The sequence below is a fragment of the Pristiophorus japonicus genome, chromosome 6 (assembly GCF_044704955.1).
Source record: "Pristiophorus japonicus isolate sPriJap1 chromosome 6, sPriJap1.hap1, whole genome shotgun sequence".
NCBI lineage: Eukaryota > Metazoa > Chordata > Chondrichthyes > Pristiophoridae > Pristiophorus > Pristiophorus japonicus.
Genome location: NC_091982.1, coordinates 27,029,945 through 27,048,114, shown reverse-complemented (window position 1 = coordinate 27,048,114; position 18,170 = coordinate 27,029,945). Strand labels below are relative to the sequence as shown.

General features: G+C 43.2%; 1 protein-coding gene across 4 annotated transcripts in view; it reads left to right on the top strand.

Moving 5' to 3' along the window:
- The window catches only part of LOC139265595 (cohesin subunit SA-2), a 186,358-nt gene that overhangs the window by 69,968 nt on the left and 98,220 nt on the right, over nucleotides 1–18,170 (top strand). For all 4 annotated transcript variants that reach the window (XM_070882708.1, XM_070882706.1, XM_070882704.1 and 1 more), the window contains 2 exons: nucleotides 11,577–11,661; nucleotides 17,735–17,899. In XM_070882708.1, coding sequence (XP_070738809.1) covers nucleotides 17,807–17,899 — 93 coding nt within the window. In that variant the 5' untranslated portion in view covers nucleotides 11,577–11,661; nucleotides 17,735–17,806. The remainder of the gene's footprint in view (nucleotides 1–11,576; nucleotides 11,662–17,734; nucleotides 17,900–18,170) is intronic.

Here is an 18,170-nt window from a genome sequence, read left to right as displayed (position 1 = left end):
GTGACCAGGAAGTTCTTCAGACGTGGAGTGACTGACATTTAGAATGGACTTTCAGACAGAGTAATGGAGGCCAAAATGCTGAAATCATTTAAGAAATAATTAGATGCAGCAGTGGAGGTACTGCAGGATCTTTCTGGATGGATGAAGTTGTGTCAAAAGGTCTTCCTCACCTGTGAGGATCTTGTGAATTGTGCAAAGCTGATTATGTGGAAATTAATGCTATTAATAGTTTTATACACAAAAGCCTGATAACTGGCAAGATCTAAAATATAAGGAGGATTATTTGATGAAAGCAGTTATAGGCCACATACATTGTTTGTATACATTTTGTAAATAAAGCTTGCCTGTGTAACTTGCCATATTTCCAGAATCAGCTGATAAAACTACTTACCAGACTGATGCTGATGAGCCAAAATATTCTGTTCTTCAATTTATTGCATCAGGGGCATGTTCTTGCTCTGCATTATCATCGAATGTTGAATTGTCTATTAAATCAGACAAACGAGTGCGAGAACATAATACGATCAGGAGACATGATACTTCAAAGAATGAATATACTGTGAGAAGTTGGGTAATAAAGCAGAAGCACAGCATTGTGATTCATTTTTACCTAGTCCTGGAATTCATCCTATTTCTGCCAGGATATATTATAGCTCCAACTTATTTGCCTGTTTCATGTGGCTGCACAAAGTGCTGAGCCCTAGGGGGCTCCCAATTTATCAAATGAGCTGTGTCCTGAAACAGAACACAACGTTGATTCCTTTGAAGTACTGAAAACGTACTTTTTGTTTCCTTCAGCAGGAGTTCTCAACCCTTTTGCTTCTGAGGTGTTATAAAAATTCCATGGACCCCCGTAACACAATACAACTATTTGTTTCAGTGTGGCCTTGTAACGTGGAAAAACCAGCAGCAAATTTGCACACAGCAAGATCCCACAACAAAAAATCAGATGGATCATCATACACGATGTGCACATAAGCTCCAGGGTCTCTTCCCAATGTAAATGATGTCCCTGGGACTCTGATCTGGGCTCACGAGTGTCGATACTGGATTCTTTTCCCTTCAATCTGTTTCAGCGAATTCACTGATACACGAACACTTTTAGTCTTAGCAACATAAGACCTTTATTAGAGATTCTCCGGTGGGACCTGTTAAGATAAAGGGAGCGCCCTCGATTTGAGCCTGTCCACCTCCCTCTTGACAAGTCCCGTAACAGTACAAAAGCTCAATATTTATACATTGTTACAGCACAACATATTTGAGTGACACTCAGTTTATACAATCATTGGTCGACTTCCCCCATAGCATACCCAATTGCAGGCTAACAACTCTTAAAATAGGGCGGGCTCCAGGGATGTGTTTACAGTTTCGTTTTACATAGCATTTCCCTATTTTACGGCTGGTTATAGCAGCCCCTCATCTGACTCATGCCTGACTTTGCTTTTTCGCGTAACCCGTGTTTGACCACAATTCTGAGTAACCCCCTTTTTGTGTCGACATTGCAAATATCGCAGCTTGACATTTTCTTTTAGCTATCTTCCCATGATCCTTTTCAACTAACACATTCACAAAAGCTATCTTCCCATGATCCTTTTCAACTGACACATTCACAACTCTTCTATTCACATTCTTATTCCCCCCTTTTATCATTCCATGATAACCCTGGTGGTTATTCCAGGAGTATCGCATTCAGCCGTTTGCATTCTTGTTTCTCATACTCTTCTTGATCCTCGAGTAAACTTTTAGTCTGTTGAACCAGATTCCGGGAGCTCGTGATTGCAAGAGTTTGCTCCAATTTTGCCATCATTACTTTACAACAGACCATAAAGCAACCAATAATCAGACAATAGGTAACTATTATCATAACGAGAATAACTGCTCCACGCATTAAATAAGATCCCCAGGATCCTCCAAATAACCAATCCAACCAACTATTTCCTTTCTTTGGGCCCTGCCTAAACTCATCCAGCTGCTTTTTTATGGCATCAATGGCTTGGGTGATATTGTATGATTCATCCGTGACATGTGTTATACATTTGTCCCCTATAATTGTGCACACTCCTCGTTGGGCCAGCTGATAATCCACGGCATAGCGGGTTTGCTGCGTATACAATCTTAGTTCAGACAGCTCTCTGTTGATGACATCCAGTCCTTTCGACGTGCTATTTCCCAAAATGGTCAATCCGCAAATAAGGTAGTTCCTATTTTTGGCACTAATTACCCCTGCCGATCCACCTACAGATAGGGCCCCGAGGAACCCGTAGCCGAGTGATGATCCCAGCGTGATAGGATCCTCCCAATCGGCACAGAACTCCTTGCTGATGGCCCGTGTTACTATCCTTCTCTGGGTATGCCCCCTTTTATATTCGCCCGTTTGTCCCTCACACGGTGCGTCCGAGGTATCCGCCGTATATAAATCACGGGGAGTCCACCCAGGGGTAGCCACGAACAGGGCCTCTACTGATTGGGCTAGTTGGTAACACACAGTTCGATTGCCATGCAATCGGGTATGGGTCTAATAAAATAAGTTATCCTGCAGCCCTTCTAGTTCTGCTCGGATAGCACAAGATAGCACAATTATACCTGCTAGCTTACACATGCTTAAATAATTTTCGACGATACTACACATTAGTTAACAATAAGATAAGGATAGATCAGAAAACAGCTAAGTCTGCTTGTTCCTTTCTCCTACCGTGTTCTTGGCGTTTTTCTTCCTGCCCCAAGGATGTGGTTTATTCAGCTATGGAGGAGAGGAAGTCTGGAACAGAAACAAGGGTTAGGACGACCAGTGAGATAGGCTCATTATGAAGTAATAAGTTTACAGTGGTGCAGGTGAACCCAGGCACTTTTCCCTTCAACCTTAGCTGCGGTGGGGATAGTGAGTAACACCTGAAAAGGCCCCTCCCATCGTGGCTCAAGTCCCTTTCGAATCCATTTCTTAATCAGGACATACTTCCCTGGTGCCACGAGGGACGATTCGGGTAAAACTGGGAGGTCAAGGTGAACCTCTCGAACCTGGTTGTGAGCTAGTCGCAGAGCCTGAGTCAGAGAAAGAACATAGGTGATCATCAGTCGAGCTGGGATACCATATCTAGGAACAATTTCCCTCATTAACACCTTAACAACAGTTTGAGCCTTATTGTCTAGGGTAGGGTAGGCTTCAATCCATCTGCTAAACACATCTTCTATTACTAACACACATTTGTAACACTGAACTTTTTGCAACTCAATGTAGTCCAACTGAAATGTCTTAAAGGGACCTTCTGGTAGGGGCGTCTTACCCCAATCACAGGGGACTCCCTTCCCTGGATTATGTTGTTGGCAAACCAAGCAACGGCTACTGATGATCTGGGCGAGCGCCTGGAGTCTAGGGTGCCACCAAGTAGCCAAAAGTGTGTCACTTGTGGTCCTTGCTCCACAATGAGTAGCAAAATGCATACATTCAATAACCCACAGAGCCAACTCGTCAGAAATGCAAGTCTGTTCCGCGGGAGTGGTCCAGAGTTTAGAAACATTGTCATAAGTACATCCATAATCTTTCCACAACAGTTTATCTTTTTCAGGAGCGTCCTCCTGTGCTTTAATGACATCTTGGATGGTTGGCATTGGTTTTTCCGAGGCTAACTTATCCTTGGCAGGACTTTTAGTTTGACTCATCATTCTAGGCACCACCATTTGTTGTCCGCAAGAGGCCTGTTTCGCCTCTCTTGTCAGCACAGCGGTTTCCTATGTCAACCGGAGACTTTCCGGTAGTGTGGGCGGTACACTTGACAATGGCAACACACTTTGGGAGCATGAGGGCTTGCAACAAATCAGATACTAGTAGCCTATGGGATATCTCATTACCCTGTGAGGTTAGGAATCCCCTATTTTTCCATAATTGTCCGAAATCATGGGCTACCCCAAAGGCATACCGAGAGTCAGTATAGATATTGACTTTGAGGTCTTTGGCCAAGATACAGGCTCGGGTGAGGGCGAATAGTTCAGCTTGTTGGGCGGTATAGGCGGTTTCAAAGGCGGCAGATTCCAAGACCTGATTCTCCTGGTTTACTATGGCGTATCCTGAGATTCGTGTACCTTCTGGATTAATAGAAGAACTTCCGTCAACATACATAATACAGTCTGGGTCTTCCATTGGTACGTCAACTAAATCTTTCCTGACCGACGAGGCCTCTTGAATTAAAGATAAACAATCATGACTGGGTTCTTCCTAATCTTGGAGTGGCTCAGTAAGAAAACAGGCCGGATTAATGGCAGTACAGTGCCGAAGGTCAGTTTAGGATTATTCAGTAGGTAGATCTCATATCTGCTTTGCCTGGCCAAGGTAAGGTGTTGAGTCTGCAGTTGGCTCAGGAGGGCAGCTACAGAGTGAGAGGTGTTAAGACAACGGTAGCACAGTCTTTCAGGATTGTACAATACAGTTGAAAGGGCCAGTCATAGAGGGGCCGGCCCAAAGCCGGAGCTTGCAGCAGGGCTGTCTTTAGTTCCTTAAAGGCTTGGATGTCTGCGGTTTTTATTTCAAAGCTGCCTTCCTTATTTGTATACGGTGCGAGGTGCTTAGTCATCAGGGCAACATTCGGGATCCAGGATCTGCAGTAATTGATCATCCCCAATCACTGTCGCATTTGTTTAGCCGTGCTAGGGACTGGAAACTGGCAAATTGGTTCGTCATCCAGGGAGGTTCTCTGTACAATCAAGCTCCGTAATTGGGGGACGGTTGGCCAAAGGGGTTGTTCTGGGAGAAGTTAGTTTAAGATCCCCGTCCTCTCCCCCCTTGCCCCCCTCCTCTTCCTCTTTCATGCCGACGGGAGGGAACACTCTCTACTCCAATGTCCTTCTTGCCCACAATTAAAGCATCCATCTCGTCTTTACCAGCCCCGACCTCTTCCCATACTAGGCCAGGGACAATAGGGCGGTCCGTAATTAGCAGGGCCCGGGCCATTTGGGTGTTTGGTATAACCGTATCCCTGTTTATCCACCCAACCCTGCACGCAATACTGCGGTTCCATCTGGTATCCCCTTGGGTCGGGTTTTGGTCCTTCCACCCGAGGCGGCTCTTCCTTTCTAGTCACGTATTCAGTCTTGACCCGGGTTGGGGGCGCACCACCCCCCCTCTCCTTTCTTTTCCTGCCAATAATATTTAACCGCCCTTTCCATCTGGGCTTTACTGTTATCTGCCCAATTCATATTATTTGTCCGGATAGCGTGAGCAATCGAATAGGGCAGGCACTGAAGTAGGATAGTGCAGAATTGAGGTGATTTATCCCCTGCCCTGAAGGCATTATCTCCTGATTGACCTCCGCATATTTCAATAAATCTTTCCATGAATTCATCGGCAGTTTCTTCTCGTTTGGGTTTAGTTTCTAATACTGATGGGCTTCTGAAGGTTCTTGCTGAGAGCATTAAAGATAGTGTTTAGGCGATCCTGGGCATTATTAGGGTGAGCAGTCACTAATGCATCATGGGTGGCTCGCCCCAAATTTTCTAAGAACCGGACGTTCTCAGTCGGGCTCAGGGCCTGCTGCACTAAGGACCACAAGTCTCTTGATTCTGCATTATAAACTGAAATAGTAGTTCGAAGATGATCTATAAACTTGACAGGTTCTTTTTTTCGATCTGGTATGGTGGCCAGAAGGGCCATAATTTCGTTCGGTTTCCAGGGCACATAGACCTCTATGGTGGGGTGGTTTGCAGCTTGTTGTGCATCAGGGTTTGACATTGGTCGGACTGGGAATTGGTGTCGGGGCTTTGGGATGGGGGTGTCAATCTTGGAAGGCATTTCTAGGTCGGAGGATGGTTCGGAGCTGTCTGACTGCTCGGCACCTTCGTGTCTCGATCGACGGGAGTGTCTGCTATGCCTTTCACAACTGGGACTGGTAGTTTGACTAGAGGATTTACGGGACTGTCTGTGATGTCGAGATATAGTTCTGCCCTTCCGAGTGTGAGATCTGGTCCTCTCAGCTATATTGCCTGTGAACTGGGGATCTGAATCGCTATCAGAGGATGAGGAGTCCGTTTGGGCTTGTCGCTTCGTTGGTGTGGGGTTACATTTATCTTTAACTCCTCTCGCCGGAGTGTAAGGTGGAGGGGGATGGGAAGGAGGCTGTGACAAAGGGTCAGAGGCTACAGGAGGCGCCGTTGGGCGCGGCTGTGTCCATTCATCAATTTCATCATCAGCCTCGGTCAACGCAAAGCCAACCATTCGGCTACGTAGTCTATCGGTACCCTTCTCAGAGGTCCCAGGGGAACTCGTAGTACGTTTCTCGTGCGCGCACTCTTTAAGATGTCTACAGTTTTAACATGTCCTCCTTCTGTCAAGGAGAATCCTAGTTTAGTGGCGTTTTCCCGCCAGCTTGACAGAAGGGACTCCATCTTTCAGCTTTTGACAGTACTGTCTCCATTTGGCTATTAAATTCTTTTTTAACCACCGGGACCATATATTTTTTTTTACTCAACAAACCTATCCTTTGTGCATTTCCTGGCTCCGTAACTTATCATCCGAATATACGTATTCAATAAGGTTCACACTCTTAAACTTCCCACATACAGGACAACACTACAAAGGGTTAAAAAAAACTTTCACTGTTTGAAAAAGTGGCTGGAGCTAAAACAAACCACAACCCCCCCCCCCCGTTTCCTACACAAGCTTCCTTATCCACAGTAAAAATCATACAAGCATTTCTAATTTAAAACAGACGTTCACAAGAGTCTCTCTTCTTTCCTATTAATTTTTGGATCCATGACCTTTCAGGGAATTCGTAGTTTTATCTAAATTACCCATCCTCGTGTTGCCGCACGTTGGATCAGGGTCCTAATTAGTCCTGATTGTCCCCACGTCGCCCCGTGGTGGTTTCAGTTATCTTACCCAGAGCCTCGGCGGACCAAGTGATATACAAGATCGACACCGTACCTGGCGTAAGTACAATTTAAAATTTACACAATCCCGTGTAGTCCCGCAGCTTAATTTTACGTAATTCCCTAACCTCCGCGTTTCCCTACGCGTTCGCGCAATTCTCTCTCCCTCTGTGTCGCCGCACGGTTTTCCTGTTCGTGTTGCCGCACGATCCTTACTTAATTTATTTGAGGTTCCAGATTTAAATCCAATCAGTGCCTAGACGGGCCAAGTGATATACAAGGTCGACGTCACACCTGACTTGGACACTTATTTCCTAAGTTTAGAAAGTGTTCGCCAGATTGACTTCGATCTCGTTCAGACACCACCTGAGAACCAGCGAGTGGCTATACTTTCCTCAGACTTTTGAAACCGGAGGAAACTGGAGCAGTATTGAAATTATACTTACTTTAGTGGCCATTTTCCTCTCGTCTCGTCCAAGGCTAGTCTGGCTCTTAATTCGCAAGTTTTCGGCAGTCGTCCGTTGAGATCCCACTTCTGACACCAAATGTAGATACTGGATTCTTTTCCCTTCGATCTGTTTCAGCGAATTCACTGACACACGAACACTTTTAGTCTTAGCAACATAAGACAATTTATTAGAGATTCTCCGGCCGGGACCTGTTAAGATAAAGGGAACGCCCTCGATTTGAGCCTGTCCACCTCTCTCTTGACAAGTCCCGTAACAGTACAAAAGCTCAATATTTATACATTGTTACAGCACAACATATTTGAGTGACACTCAGTTTATACAATCATTGGTCGACTTCCCCCATAGCATACCCAATTGCAGGCTAACAACTCTTGAAATAGGGCGGGCTCCAGGGATGTATTTACAATTTTGTTTTCCATAGCATTTCCCTATTTTACGGCTGGTTATAGCAGCCCCTCGTCTGACTCATGCCTGACTTTGCTTTTTCGCGTAACCCGTGTTTGACCACAATTCTGAGTAACCCCCTTTTTGTGTCGACATTGCAAATATCGCAGCTTGACATTTTCTTTTAGCTATCTTCCCATGATCCTTTTCAACTGACACATTCACAAAAGCTATCTTCCCATGATCCTTTTCAACTGACACATTCACAACTCTTCTATTCACATTCTCACGAGCTCCGGTGGCAGCGGGCAGTTTGATCAGCCGCCCGTGCCATGCTTGGCTCTGTAAACAGCTGCCATGGACAAGCACCAGTCAGCCACATAAAGAACGAAAGGTGAAGTCAGCCGAATATTCGCCGACATTCTTTAGTTAATTCTTGTCCCGTTACCCCACAAAACAGATGTGAAACCCCACCGACCTGTTGCTCCGCTTACCTGATTTAAACATGCGTGCAGAGTACGTGCCAGGCAGCCTGCCAGGAAAAGAACCCAATGAAACTATCACAATGGATCTGGGGAAGGAGAGGGGGCAGGCTCTCCTCCTCTCTGAATTAAAACTTATTTTTTGAGGTGGGTAAGAATAAAGCCTATTTCAAGGTCTCCTGCTTGATAATAAACAGGGCACCACTCACATCAGTAGTGATCAGTCTCTTTTTTTTGGTTGACCCTGCTCGCAGAATTGGAATTTTTAAAAAGATTTTACTCTTGAAAGATGCTGACTTGGCAAACCTCTTGAAATCTTGTCTTGGACCTCGAGTTGAGAACCCTTATGCTATAGTTTTTGGCAATTGCATGTGGCCTCAAAAACACTATGCACTCAATCTTCTATCATCTACTTGTATCATTGAACAGCAAGTTTTGCAGACCTGTGCCAGTGAATGCATATTACATGTATATCTTTTAATGGCCTTCTGATTGTCTTGCTGCAAAATAGTCATGTCACTTCGGTGTACCTGTGCTTGTTGTTCGGACAACAAAATTAGGTTTGTGAAATCCAATTGTATGACTGCAGTCTGTAGTTATACTTTCGAGTTTGTGGAACCATTTCCCAGTTACAAGTAGCAACCTAAATGTTTTTGGAGGAGAAACGATTTCAAAGATAATGTCGAAAGAGCACACTGACCCTTCCATAAGTTTTGGTTGAAGGAAATCTGCCTCGTACCTGAGATTTGCAAATATTTAATTTGCTATAAGGCAATGTTTTATGTGGCTTTCTGTCATTGTCTCTAGGAATGGCCCATGATTACATAAGATCCAAGATGGCTGCTAGTGACAGTTCAACTTTCTTGCAATTGCATCTTTAGTTGATTGCAGTTGAACTGACTTATATGCAACTCTGGTGTCTACAGTCAGTACTTAAGTAGAAACCAGTCACATGGAAAATTAATCTGAAAAGTTAATATATGCAGGTTGACTTTTGCCTTTTTATTTCCCAGTTCAGCTATGCTTGTCAAGTCAGTTGTCCAAGTGAAGTAGCCTTGTACTGCACTTCATCGCTGCTAAAAAGCATTGATAATAAAGCAAGGATCTGTCCTTGGTCCCCTCTTATTTCTCATCAATATGCTGCCCCTTGGCGATATCATCCGAACATATGTACGCAGGTGACACCCATCTCTGCCTCTCCACTGCTTCTGTTGACCCTTGCTTGGTATCTAAATTGTCAGATTGCTTGTCCGACATCCAGTGCTGGATAAGCAGAAATTTTCTCCAATTAGATATTGGGAAGACCGAAGCCATTGTCTTTGGTTCCCACCACACACTGCATTCCCAAACCACTGACTCCATCCCTCTCCCGAGCATCAATTTGAGAATGAGCAAGGCTGTTCGCAACCTTGGTATCATATCTGACCCCGAAATGAGTTTCCAGCCACATATCCGTGGCATAACTAAAACTGCCTTTTTCCACCTCCGTAACATTGTCCGCCTCCACGCCTGCCTCAGCTCTTCTGCTGCTGAAACCCTCATTCATGCCTTTGTTATCTCTTGACTTGACTACTCCAACTCACTCCTGACCGGCCTTCCACATTCCACACGACGTAAACGTGAGATCATCCAAAACTAAGCAGCCCGTGTATTAACCCGCACCGTCAAGATCACCCATCACCCCTGTGCTTTCTGACCTACATTGACTCCCGGTTTAACAACGCCTTAATTTCAAAATTCTCATCCTTGTTTACAAATCACTCCATGCACTTGCCCCTCCCTATCTCTGTAATCTTTTTCAGCCTCACAATCCCACGAGATGTCTGCACTTCTCAAATTCTGGCCTCTTGAACATGCCTAATAATAACTGCTCAACCATCGGTGGACGTACCTTCAGCTGCCTGGGCCCTGAGCTCGAGAACTCCCTCCCTAAACCTCTCCGCCTCTCTACTTCTCTTTCTTCCTTTAAGACGCTCGTTAAACCTTACCTCTTTAAACAAGCTTTTGATCATCTGCCTTAATTTCTTCTGTTGCTCGGTGTCAAATTTATCTGTTTGTCTGTAACACCGTTGTGAAGTGCCTTGGGACATTTTACTATATAAATAAAAGTTGTTATTTTAATGACTGCAATGAAATAAATGGCTGAACCACCTTCTGTTTAATTCTTTTGCCTTCCAGTCCAAACCCTCAAACTTGTGTGGTTTGGGTGTAAAAAATACAACCCTTGGTGTAGATAGAGAAATAGTTCCAGTGTTGTCATTACTGTTTCTGTAAAATATAACCGTATTTGTGAAATATTCGTGTAGCTGCATTGCAAGTACAGGTAGAGCGTCCGAAATCAGGAAACCTGGGGACCGAGGCTATTCCGGATTTTGGAACGTCTTTGCGACATCCCAAATCCGGAAAAGCCCTGGCCGAGGTTCGGGTATTTCCGGATTTTGGAACGTCTTTCCAAAGCCCCGAGTCCGGAAGCGCCTGGGTCGAGGTAGGGAAGGGAGGGGTTGGGCAGCCGCCGTAAGGGAGGAGGGATAGGGCGGGGGGAGGTTGGGTGGTCGGGTGGGCGAGTCCAGATTTGGGAACACTTTCCGGAATCCAGACACCACCACAGATCAGCCCAGTGTCCGGATTCCGGAACACTCTGGATTTCGGATGCTCAACTTGTATATCTCCTCTCCCATATCCATGTCTTTCTCTTTCCCCCCCCCCCCCCCCACCCAAAAATGCACACAATGAGGATTTGTAGTCATAACGTTTCTTCAAATTCCATCTTTATGAAGGAATGTGTGTTTTTATTCAACATCACTATCAGTGGAAAAGTAGATTCTTCTAACTTAAACAAAAAAGTTCCTGACGGCCAGAATCAATTATAATAATTTAACTCCAGTTGCACTTAATTTCTTTTTGCTGAGTCTTTGCCCATCCTCCTGTTTTCCTTGCAGTGTATATTAGTCTCTAGAAAACAGTCGTCATCAGTGAGTAGTTGACAAGCAATTTTTTATTTTTCTGGAGATTTAACAATAGCCTGCGTGGATAATTTTATGTGCATGATCTATGCCTAACAGTGGTGAAGCTAAAATACAGGAATGCCTTGTTAAAGCTTCTGTTCAATGGATCTTTGCTCCGAATATTTTGCTGTTTGTGAATTTTATTCTTATTGCTATTTTATCTAATTATTACACAGTACAAAGATCAGTTACATGCATAGAGATTTATTGTGTATGACATGGCCTTATACAATCACAGTACTTACTAGTTAATGTATTTTGCTGGTGATGTATTTCTTCTTGGTAGGTATTTTATATTGCCAACATTTTAGCTGGCAAATTAAATTCTTATTTGGAGGGATTGACTTTAATACTGATGGCCAGGTTAAATTTCTTCACAGGGAGACTGAAACACATTTCTCCTCTGATACTGATTTTGATGACTTCGATGGAAAAACTTACAATCCAATCAAGGTGAAAGGCACTGTAAGTTTACCCGGCAATTTTTAGACTAGTTTTTGAGTGTATTTGCAGAATAAAGGCTGTATCGTTGGCATATCCTGTGGTTTTAGACTTCACCTGCTGTTGACAACACTCCCTTGTTACAAAAGCTGTTAACCCTGGAGACCAGATGTCATTGAAGAAGCATGTTTTCTTGATCCCACAAACTGCTATTAGTCTCCATGTACCTTTATGATAATGAGTTTTTTCATCTTTAAATATAAACAATGGCGAAGGGTACATGGAGGTTTCCCTGCAGCCCTTGATATAAAAATGCCAGAAAGAAATGAGTGCAGAGAGAAAAACAGAAGTGTAGGAATATAGAATAATAAAGATAGTTTTGTTACCACAAAGCATGTCTGCAGATTTTCATGATTTTTTTCCCCTATGATTTCTACATCCTCTGAAATTTTTATCTTGACTAAATCATGATTACATAAGAACATAAGAAATAGGAGCAGGAGTAGGCCATTTGGCCCCTCGAACCTGCTCTGCCATTCAATAAAGATCATGGCTGATCTGATCCTGGCCTCAACTCCACTTCCCCGCCCGCTCCCCATAACCCTTGACTTTATCATTCAAAACTTTTTGTGTTTAATGTATAAGAACCCCCAGATCCTTCTGTACTGCAGCATTTTATAATCTCTCCCCATTGAAATAGTAATTTGCTTTTTTTATTTTTCCTACCAAAGTGGATAACCTCACATTTTCCCACATTACACTCCCATCTGCCAAATTTTTGCCTACTCACTGAGCCTATCTATATCACAAGAACAATAAGATATAAGAATTAGGAACAGGAGTAGGCCATCTAGCCCCTCGAGCCTGCTCCGCCATTCAACAAGATCATGGCTGATCTGGCCGTGGACTCAGCTCCACTTACCCGCCAGCTCCCCATAACCTTTAATTCCCTTATTGGTTAAAAATCTATCTATCTGTGACTTGAATACATTCAATGAGCTAGCCTCAACTGCTTCCTTGGGCAAGAATTCCACACATTCACAACTCTCTGGGAGAAGAAATTCCTTCTCAACTCGGTTTTAAATTGGCTCCCCCATATTTTGAGGCTGTGCCCCCCAGTTCTAGTCTCCCCGACCAGTGGAAACAACCTCTCTGCCTCTATCTTGTCTATCCCTTTCATTATTTTAAATGTTTCTCTAAGATCACCCCTCATCCTTCTGAACTCCAACGAGTAAAGACCCAGTCTACTCAATCTATCATCATAAGGTAACCCCCTCATCTCCGGAATCAGCTGAGTGAATCGTCTCTGTATCCCCTCCAAAGCTAGTATATCCTTCCTTAAGTAAGGTGACCAAAACTGCACGCAGTACTCCAGGTGCGGCCTGACCAATACCCTATATAGTTGCAGAAGGACCTCCCTGCTTTTGTACTCCATCCCTCTCGCAATGAAGGCCAACATTCCATTTGCCTTCCTGATTAACTGTTGCACCTGCAAACTAACTTTTTGGGATTCATGCACAAGGACCCCCAGGTCCCTCTGCACCGCAGCATGTTGTAATTTCTCCCCATTCAAATAATATTCCCTTTTACTGTTTTTTTTTTTCCCCCCAAGGTGGATGACCTCACACTTTCCGACATTGTATGCCATCTGCCAAACCTTAGCCCATTCGCTTAATCTATCTAAATCTCTTTGCAGCCTCTCTGTGTCCTCTACACAACCCGCTTTCCCACTAATCTTTGTGTCATCTGCAAATTTTGTTACACTACACTCTGTCCCCTCTTCCAGGTCATCTATGTGTATTGTAAACAGTTGTGGTCCCAGCACCGATCCCTGTGGCATACCACTAACCACCGATTTCCAACCCGAAAAGAACCCATTTATCCCGACTCTCTGCTTTCTGTTAGCCAGCCAATTCTCTATCCATGCTAATACATTTCCTCTGACTCTGCGTACCTTTATCTTCTGCAGTAACCTTTTGTGTGGCACCTTATCGAATGCCTTTTGGAAATCTAAATACACCACATCCATCGGTACACCTCTATCCACCATGCTCGTTATATCCTCAAAGAATTCCAGTAAATTAGTTAAACATGATTTCCCCTTTATGAATCCATGCTGCGTCTGCTTGATTGCACTATTCCTATCTAGATGTCCCGCTATTTCTTCCTTCATGATAGCTTCAAGCATTTTCCCCACTACAGATGTTAAACTAACCGGCCTATAGTTATCTGCCTTTTGCCTGCCCCCTTTTTTAAACAGAGGCGTTACATTAGCTGCTTTCCAATCTGCTGGTACCTCCCCAGAGTCAAGATAATTTTGGTAGATTATAACGAATGCATCTGCTGTAACTTCTGCCATCTCTTTTAATACCCTGGGATGCATTTCATCAGGACCAGGGGACTTGTCTACCTTGAGTCCCATTAGCCTGTCCAGCACTACCCCCCTAGTGATAGTGATTGTCTCAAGGTCCTCCCTTCCCACATTCCTGTGACCAGCAATTTCTGGCATGGTTTCTGTGTCTTCCACTGTGAAGACCGAAGGAAAATAATTGTTTAAGGTCTCAGCCATTTCCACATTTCCCATTATTAAATCCCCCTTCTCATCTTCTAAGGGACCAACATTTACTTTCGTCACTCTTTTCCGTTTTATATATCGGTAAAAGCTTTTACTATCCGTTTTTATGTTTTGCGCAAGTTTACCTTTGTAATCTATCTTTCCTTTCTTTATTGCTTTCTTAGACATTCTTTGCTGTCGTTTAAAATTTTCCCAATCTTCTAGTTTCCCACTAACCTTGGCCACCTTATACGCATTGGTTTTTAATTTGATACTCTCCTTTATTTCCTTGGTTATCCACAGCTGGTTATCCCTTCTCTTACCGCCCTCCTATTCCCTGGAATATATTTTTGTTGAGCACGATGAAAGAGCTCCTTAAAAGTCCTCCACTGTTCCTCAATTGTGCCACCGTTTAGTCTGTGTTTCCAGTCTACTTTAGCCAACTCTGCCCTCATCCCACTGTAGTCCCCTTTGTTTAAGCATAGTACGCTCGTTTGAGACACTACTTCCTCACCCTCAATCTGTCTTACAAATTCAACCATACTGTGATCACTCATTCCGAGAGGATCTTTTACTCGGAGATCGTTTATTATTCCTGTCTCATTACACAAGACCAGATCTAAGATAGCTTGCTCCCTTGTAGGTTCTGTAACATACTGTTCTAAAACAATCCCGTATGCATTCTATGAATTCCTCCTCCAGGCTACCCTGTGTGATTTGATTTGACCAGTCGATATGTAGGTTAAAATCCCCCATGATTACTGCAGTTCCTTTTTCACATGCCTCCATTATTCCCTTGATTTTTGTCCTTTGCAGGTTTCCCCCTTAAAAAAAGGCAAAATTATAGCTGTCCTTAAATGAATTGTTTGTTCTCTTTTGAAAGGTTAATTATTTGGCATTTCTCAGGAATAGCAAGCTACTTCCACCGTAGTTTAGCCCAGTTGTCTGACTGATTATAGATTTTTTTTTTACAACAAGCTAGGTAAAATTTAGTTGTCGTGCTACAGATTGATATTTCTGGTTTTCTGTATTTCTCCAACACATTGATGCGTTTTCAACATCCCAAATGTGCCTTTTATATCTTCAGAGGTGAGAACTATTCAATAAATATCTATTTTAATATTAAGTTCTATTTGAATTCATAGGACAGAGTATTTATAAAGGCTGCCGAGGTTCTGCTTTTGTATTTTTGCAGATGTAATGAAGAAAAAGAAAGGCATTATGAAAATTGAAATACAAACTGTTGGTTTCATTGTTTTTTTTATATTTGCAATGGCGAGTACTTTTCTGACCCCTGCAAATTGATTCCAAAACACCCAAATGTGCTCAAATGTAACCTTTTTCGACTATTTGCTGCTGTAATGGTGGTGAAAAACACAGTGCTGGAGTTGCATTTTTTAATGGGGACAACAGACTTTTAAAACTATATTCTTCCTTCATAAACTACAACTGTGAACCTAGGTCATCATGCGTGAGTAGGGTGCGTGGCGGGCAGGCGGGGAGAAATGAGAGACCGTGTCAATTATGTGAATTTGTCAGAAGTTTGCTACAGTAATAGCCCCTTTTTCTCCACTGCTTTATTACATTTGGTGATGTCTGCTGCCTTTTGTTGGATAACAGAGAAGAATCATGTCAAAGTTCTCTGGCTTTGAATACTTCTATGAGTCCAATTAGGCCACATTAAGTGCTGGAAATATCTGTCTGCAAACATGACATGGTAACTTTTTCAGCCAGGACCTATCAACTAGGCTGCAGGACTCGTCCAATGGCTTACTTGAGTTTATCCAGTGAATGACTGAGCCATACAATCAAGGAAGGTCACATAAGAACAGGAGTCGGCCATTCAATTAAAGTACGTCTAATCTGTACCTCAACTCCATTTTGCCCACCTTTGTTCCATATCTATTGATCTCCTTACCGAACAAAAATACATTGATCACCATCTAGAAAATTTCAATTGACGCAGCATCCACAGCCTTTGGGGAAACGAGTTCCAGATTTCCACTACATTTTGTGTGAAAATATGTTTCCTAATTTCACTCCTAAATGGCCCAGCTCTAATTTAAGATGATGTCCTCTTGTTTTGGATTGCTCCACCAGAGCAAATAGTTTATATCTAGCTTAGCGAATCCCTTAATTATTGTAAAAGCCTTGATAAGATCACCCCCTCAACCGTCTAAACACAAGGGAACGCAAGCCAAGCTTATGCAACCTGTCCTCATAAGCCCTGGTATAATTCTGGTGAATCTGTACTGTTCCCTCCTCGGCCGATGCATCTTTCCTGAGTTTTGATGCCCAGAACTGAACACACTATTCCAGATGCGATCTGACCAAAGCTCTGTACAACTAAAGCATCACTTCCTCACTTTTGACCTGAAGTTTTGAATCTCAATCCCTGAGTTAATTGCCAACATTCCATTAGCATTTTTATTTGCTTTTTGTACCTGTTCACTAGCTTTTATTGAACTGTGTAAGTAGACACACACGCTCCTTCGCAGCTCATAGTATCTCGCCATTAAAAAAAATTCTGATTTGCCTTTCTTGGATCCAAAGTGGATGACCTCACATTTCCTTATATTGAACTCTCTGTCATAGTTTTTCCCCCTCACTTAGTCTGTCCATGTCCCTTCGTAACTTCCTACTCTTACCTTAGTGTGCCTCCTAACTTCGTATCATCTGCATACTTGGATATGCAAATCTCTCTTCCTTCATACCTCGCTCCATATCCAGTCTGTGCTGAGTTAGCTTATTTCAGCTGGGTTTGCAATGCGGGTACTGTAATTACCCTCAAATCACCCTCAAAGCAACAAAGCCATCTTTCCTAAACGCCGCGCCGAGTTCATCGGTGACCATGTTAGTGAACGAATGGTTCGCCTCCTGCCAGCTGGAGGGGAAAATCAATCGGGGTTCCTGATCAAGATTGATATTGAGCAAAACCGGCTGAAAGTGTGTCTGTAAGGATGAAAACACATGAATAGTGCACACGTGGCTAAAGCACTTGGACTCCAACAATGAGTGGATGCGGCAGGAGGCACTGGGAAGTCATTTGAGTGAATCCCTTTATGAATTTGTACAAGGGGTATTGCAGGCTGAAAGATGCTAAGTGAAAGCAATATTCAACCCCAGTGATGTCAAATCACAGGTGACAAGAAGCTTAAAGAGGAATCCTGTAAATAATTGGAAGGATATTTAAACATGTTGCTGCTGCTCGTCAATATAAGAGCCCTTTTTCTGCTCCGTGCTCATTTGTAAGACCCCAGGCAGAGGGAGCTGCCACCTAGACCTAATAATCACTGATGGGTTCCAGTCAAAGAATGATAAATTAGCGATGCTTCAGTTGTACCAGGTAAACATGTGGATTTTATTTTTCATTTTAATAATGGAGATGTCAATAGCAGGCAGCAATTTTTTTTTTTTGAAGGATGCAACAGTTTTATAAAATATGGTTGCACACAAACACTTCATTAATGATGAGGTAAGTTTGCTATCTTTAGGTGATAGTGTAATGTTGATTTGAGTAAAACTCTTCTTTTTAACTCTTAGTCAGGTAAAAAAACAAAAAAAGTCTTTGGAGAGAAAGGAAAAAGTGGAAATGGTGCAAAATCTACGACAGGCATGAACCGGATGAATGGACATCACCAACAGAATGGGGGAGTGGAAAACATGATGCTATTTGAAGTTGTGAAATTGGGCAAGAGTGCAATGCAGGTAAAGTGGATGGAGTGGTTGAGGAGTTAACTTGTTTTCAAGTGTCGGAAAGTGACTTGTGCATATGAAATCTACGGAACTATCCAACTGTTTGCAGGTTGTACATCATCACTGCTATTCTCACAAAGCTCCTCTTCATCGTCAAGCAAATCAGCAATACAATCCTGTGAAGGGGCAGCTGCAGTATGTCTGTTTTACTTGCCATTTCTGTACAAATACAGATGCTGCAAGAAGCTGCAACTCAAGGTTTTAATTAGCTATTTTCAGTTCA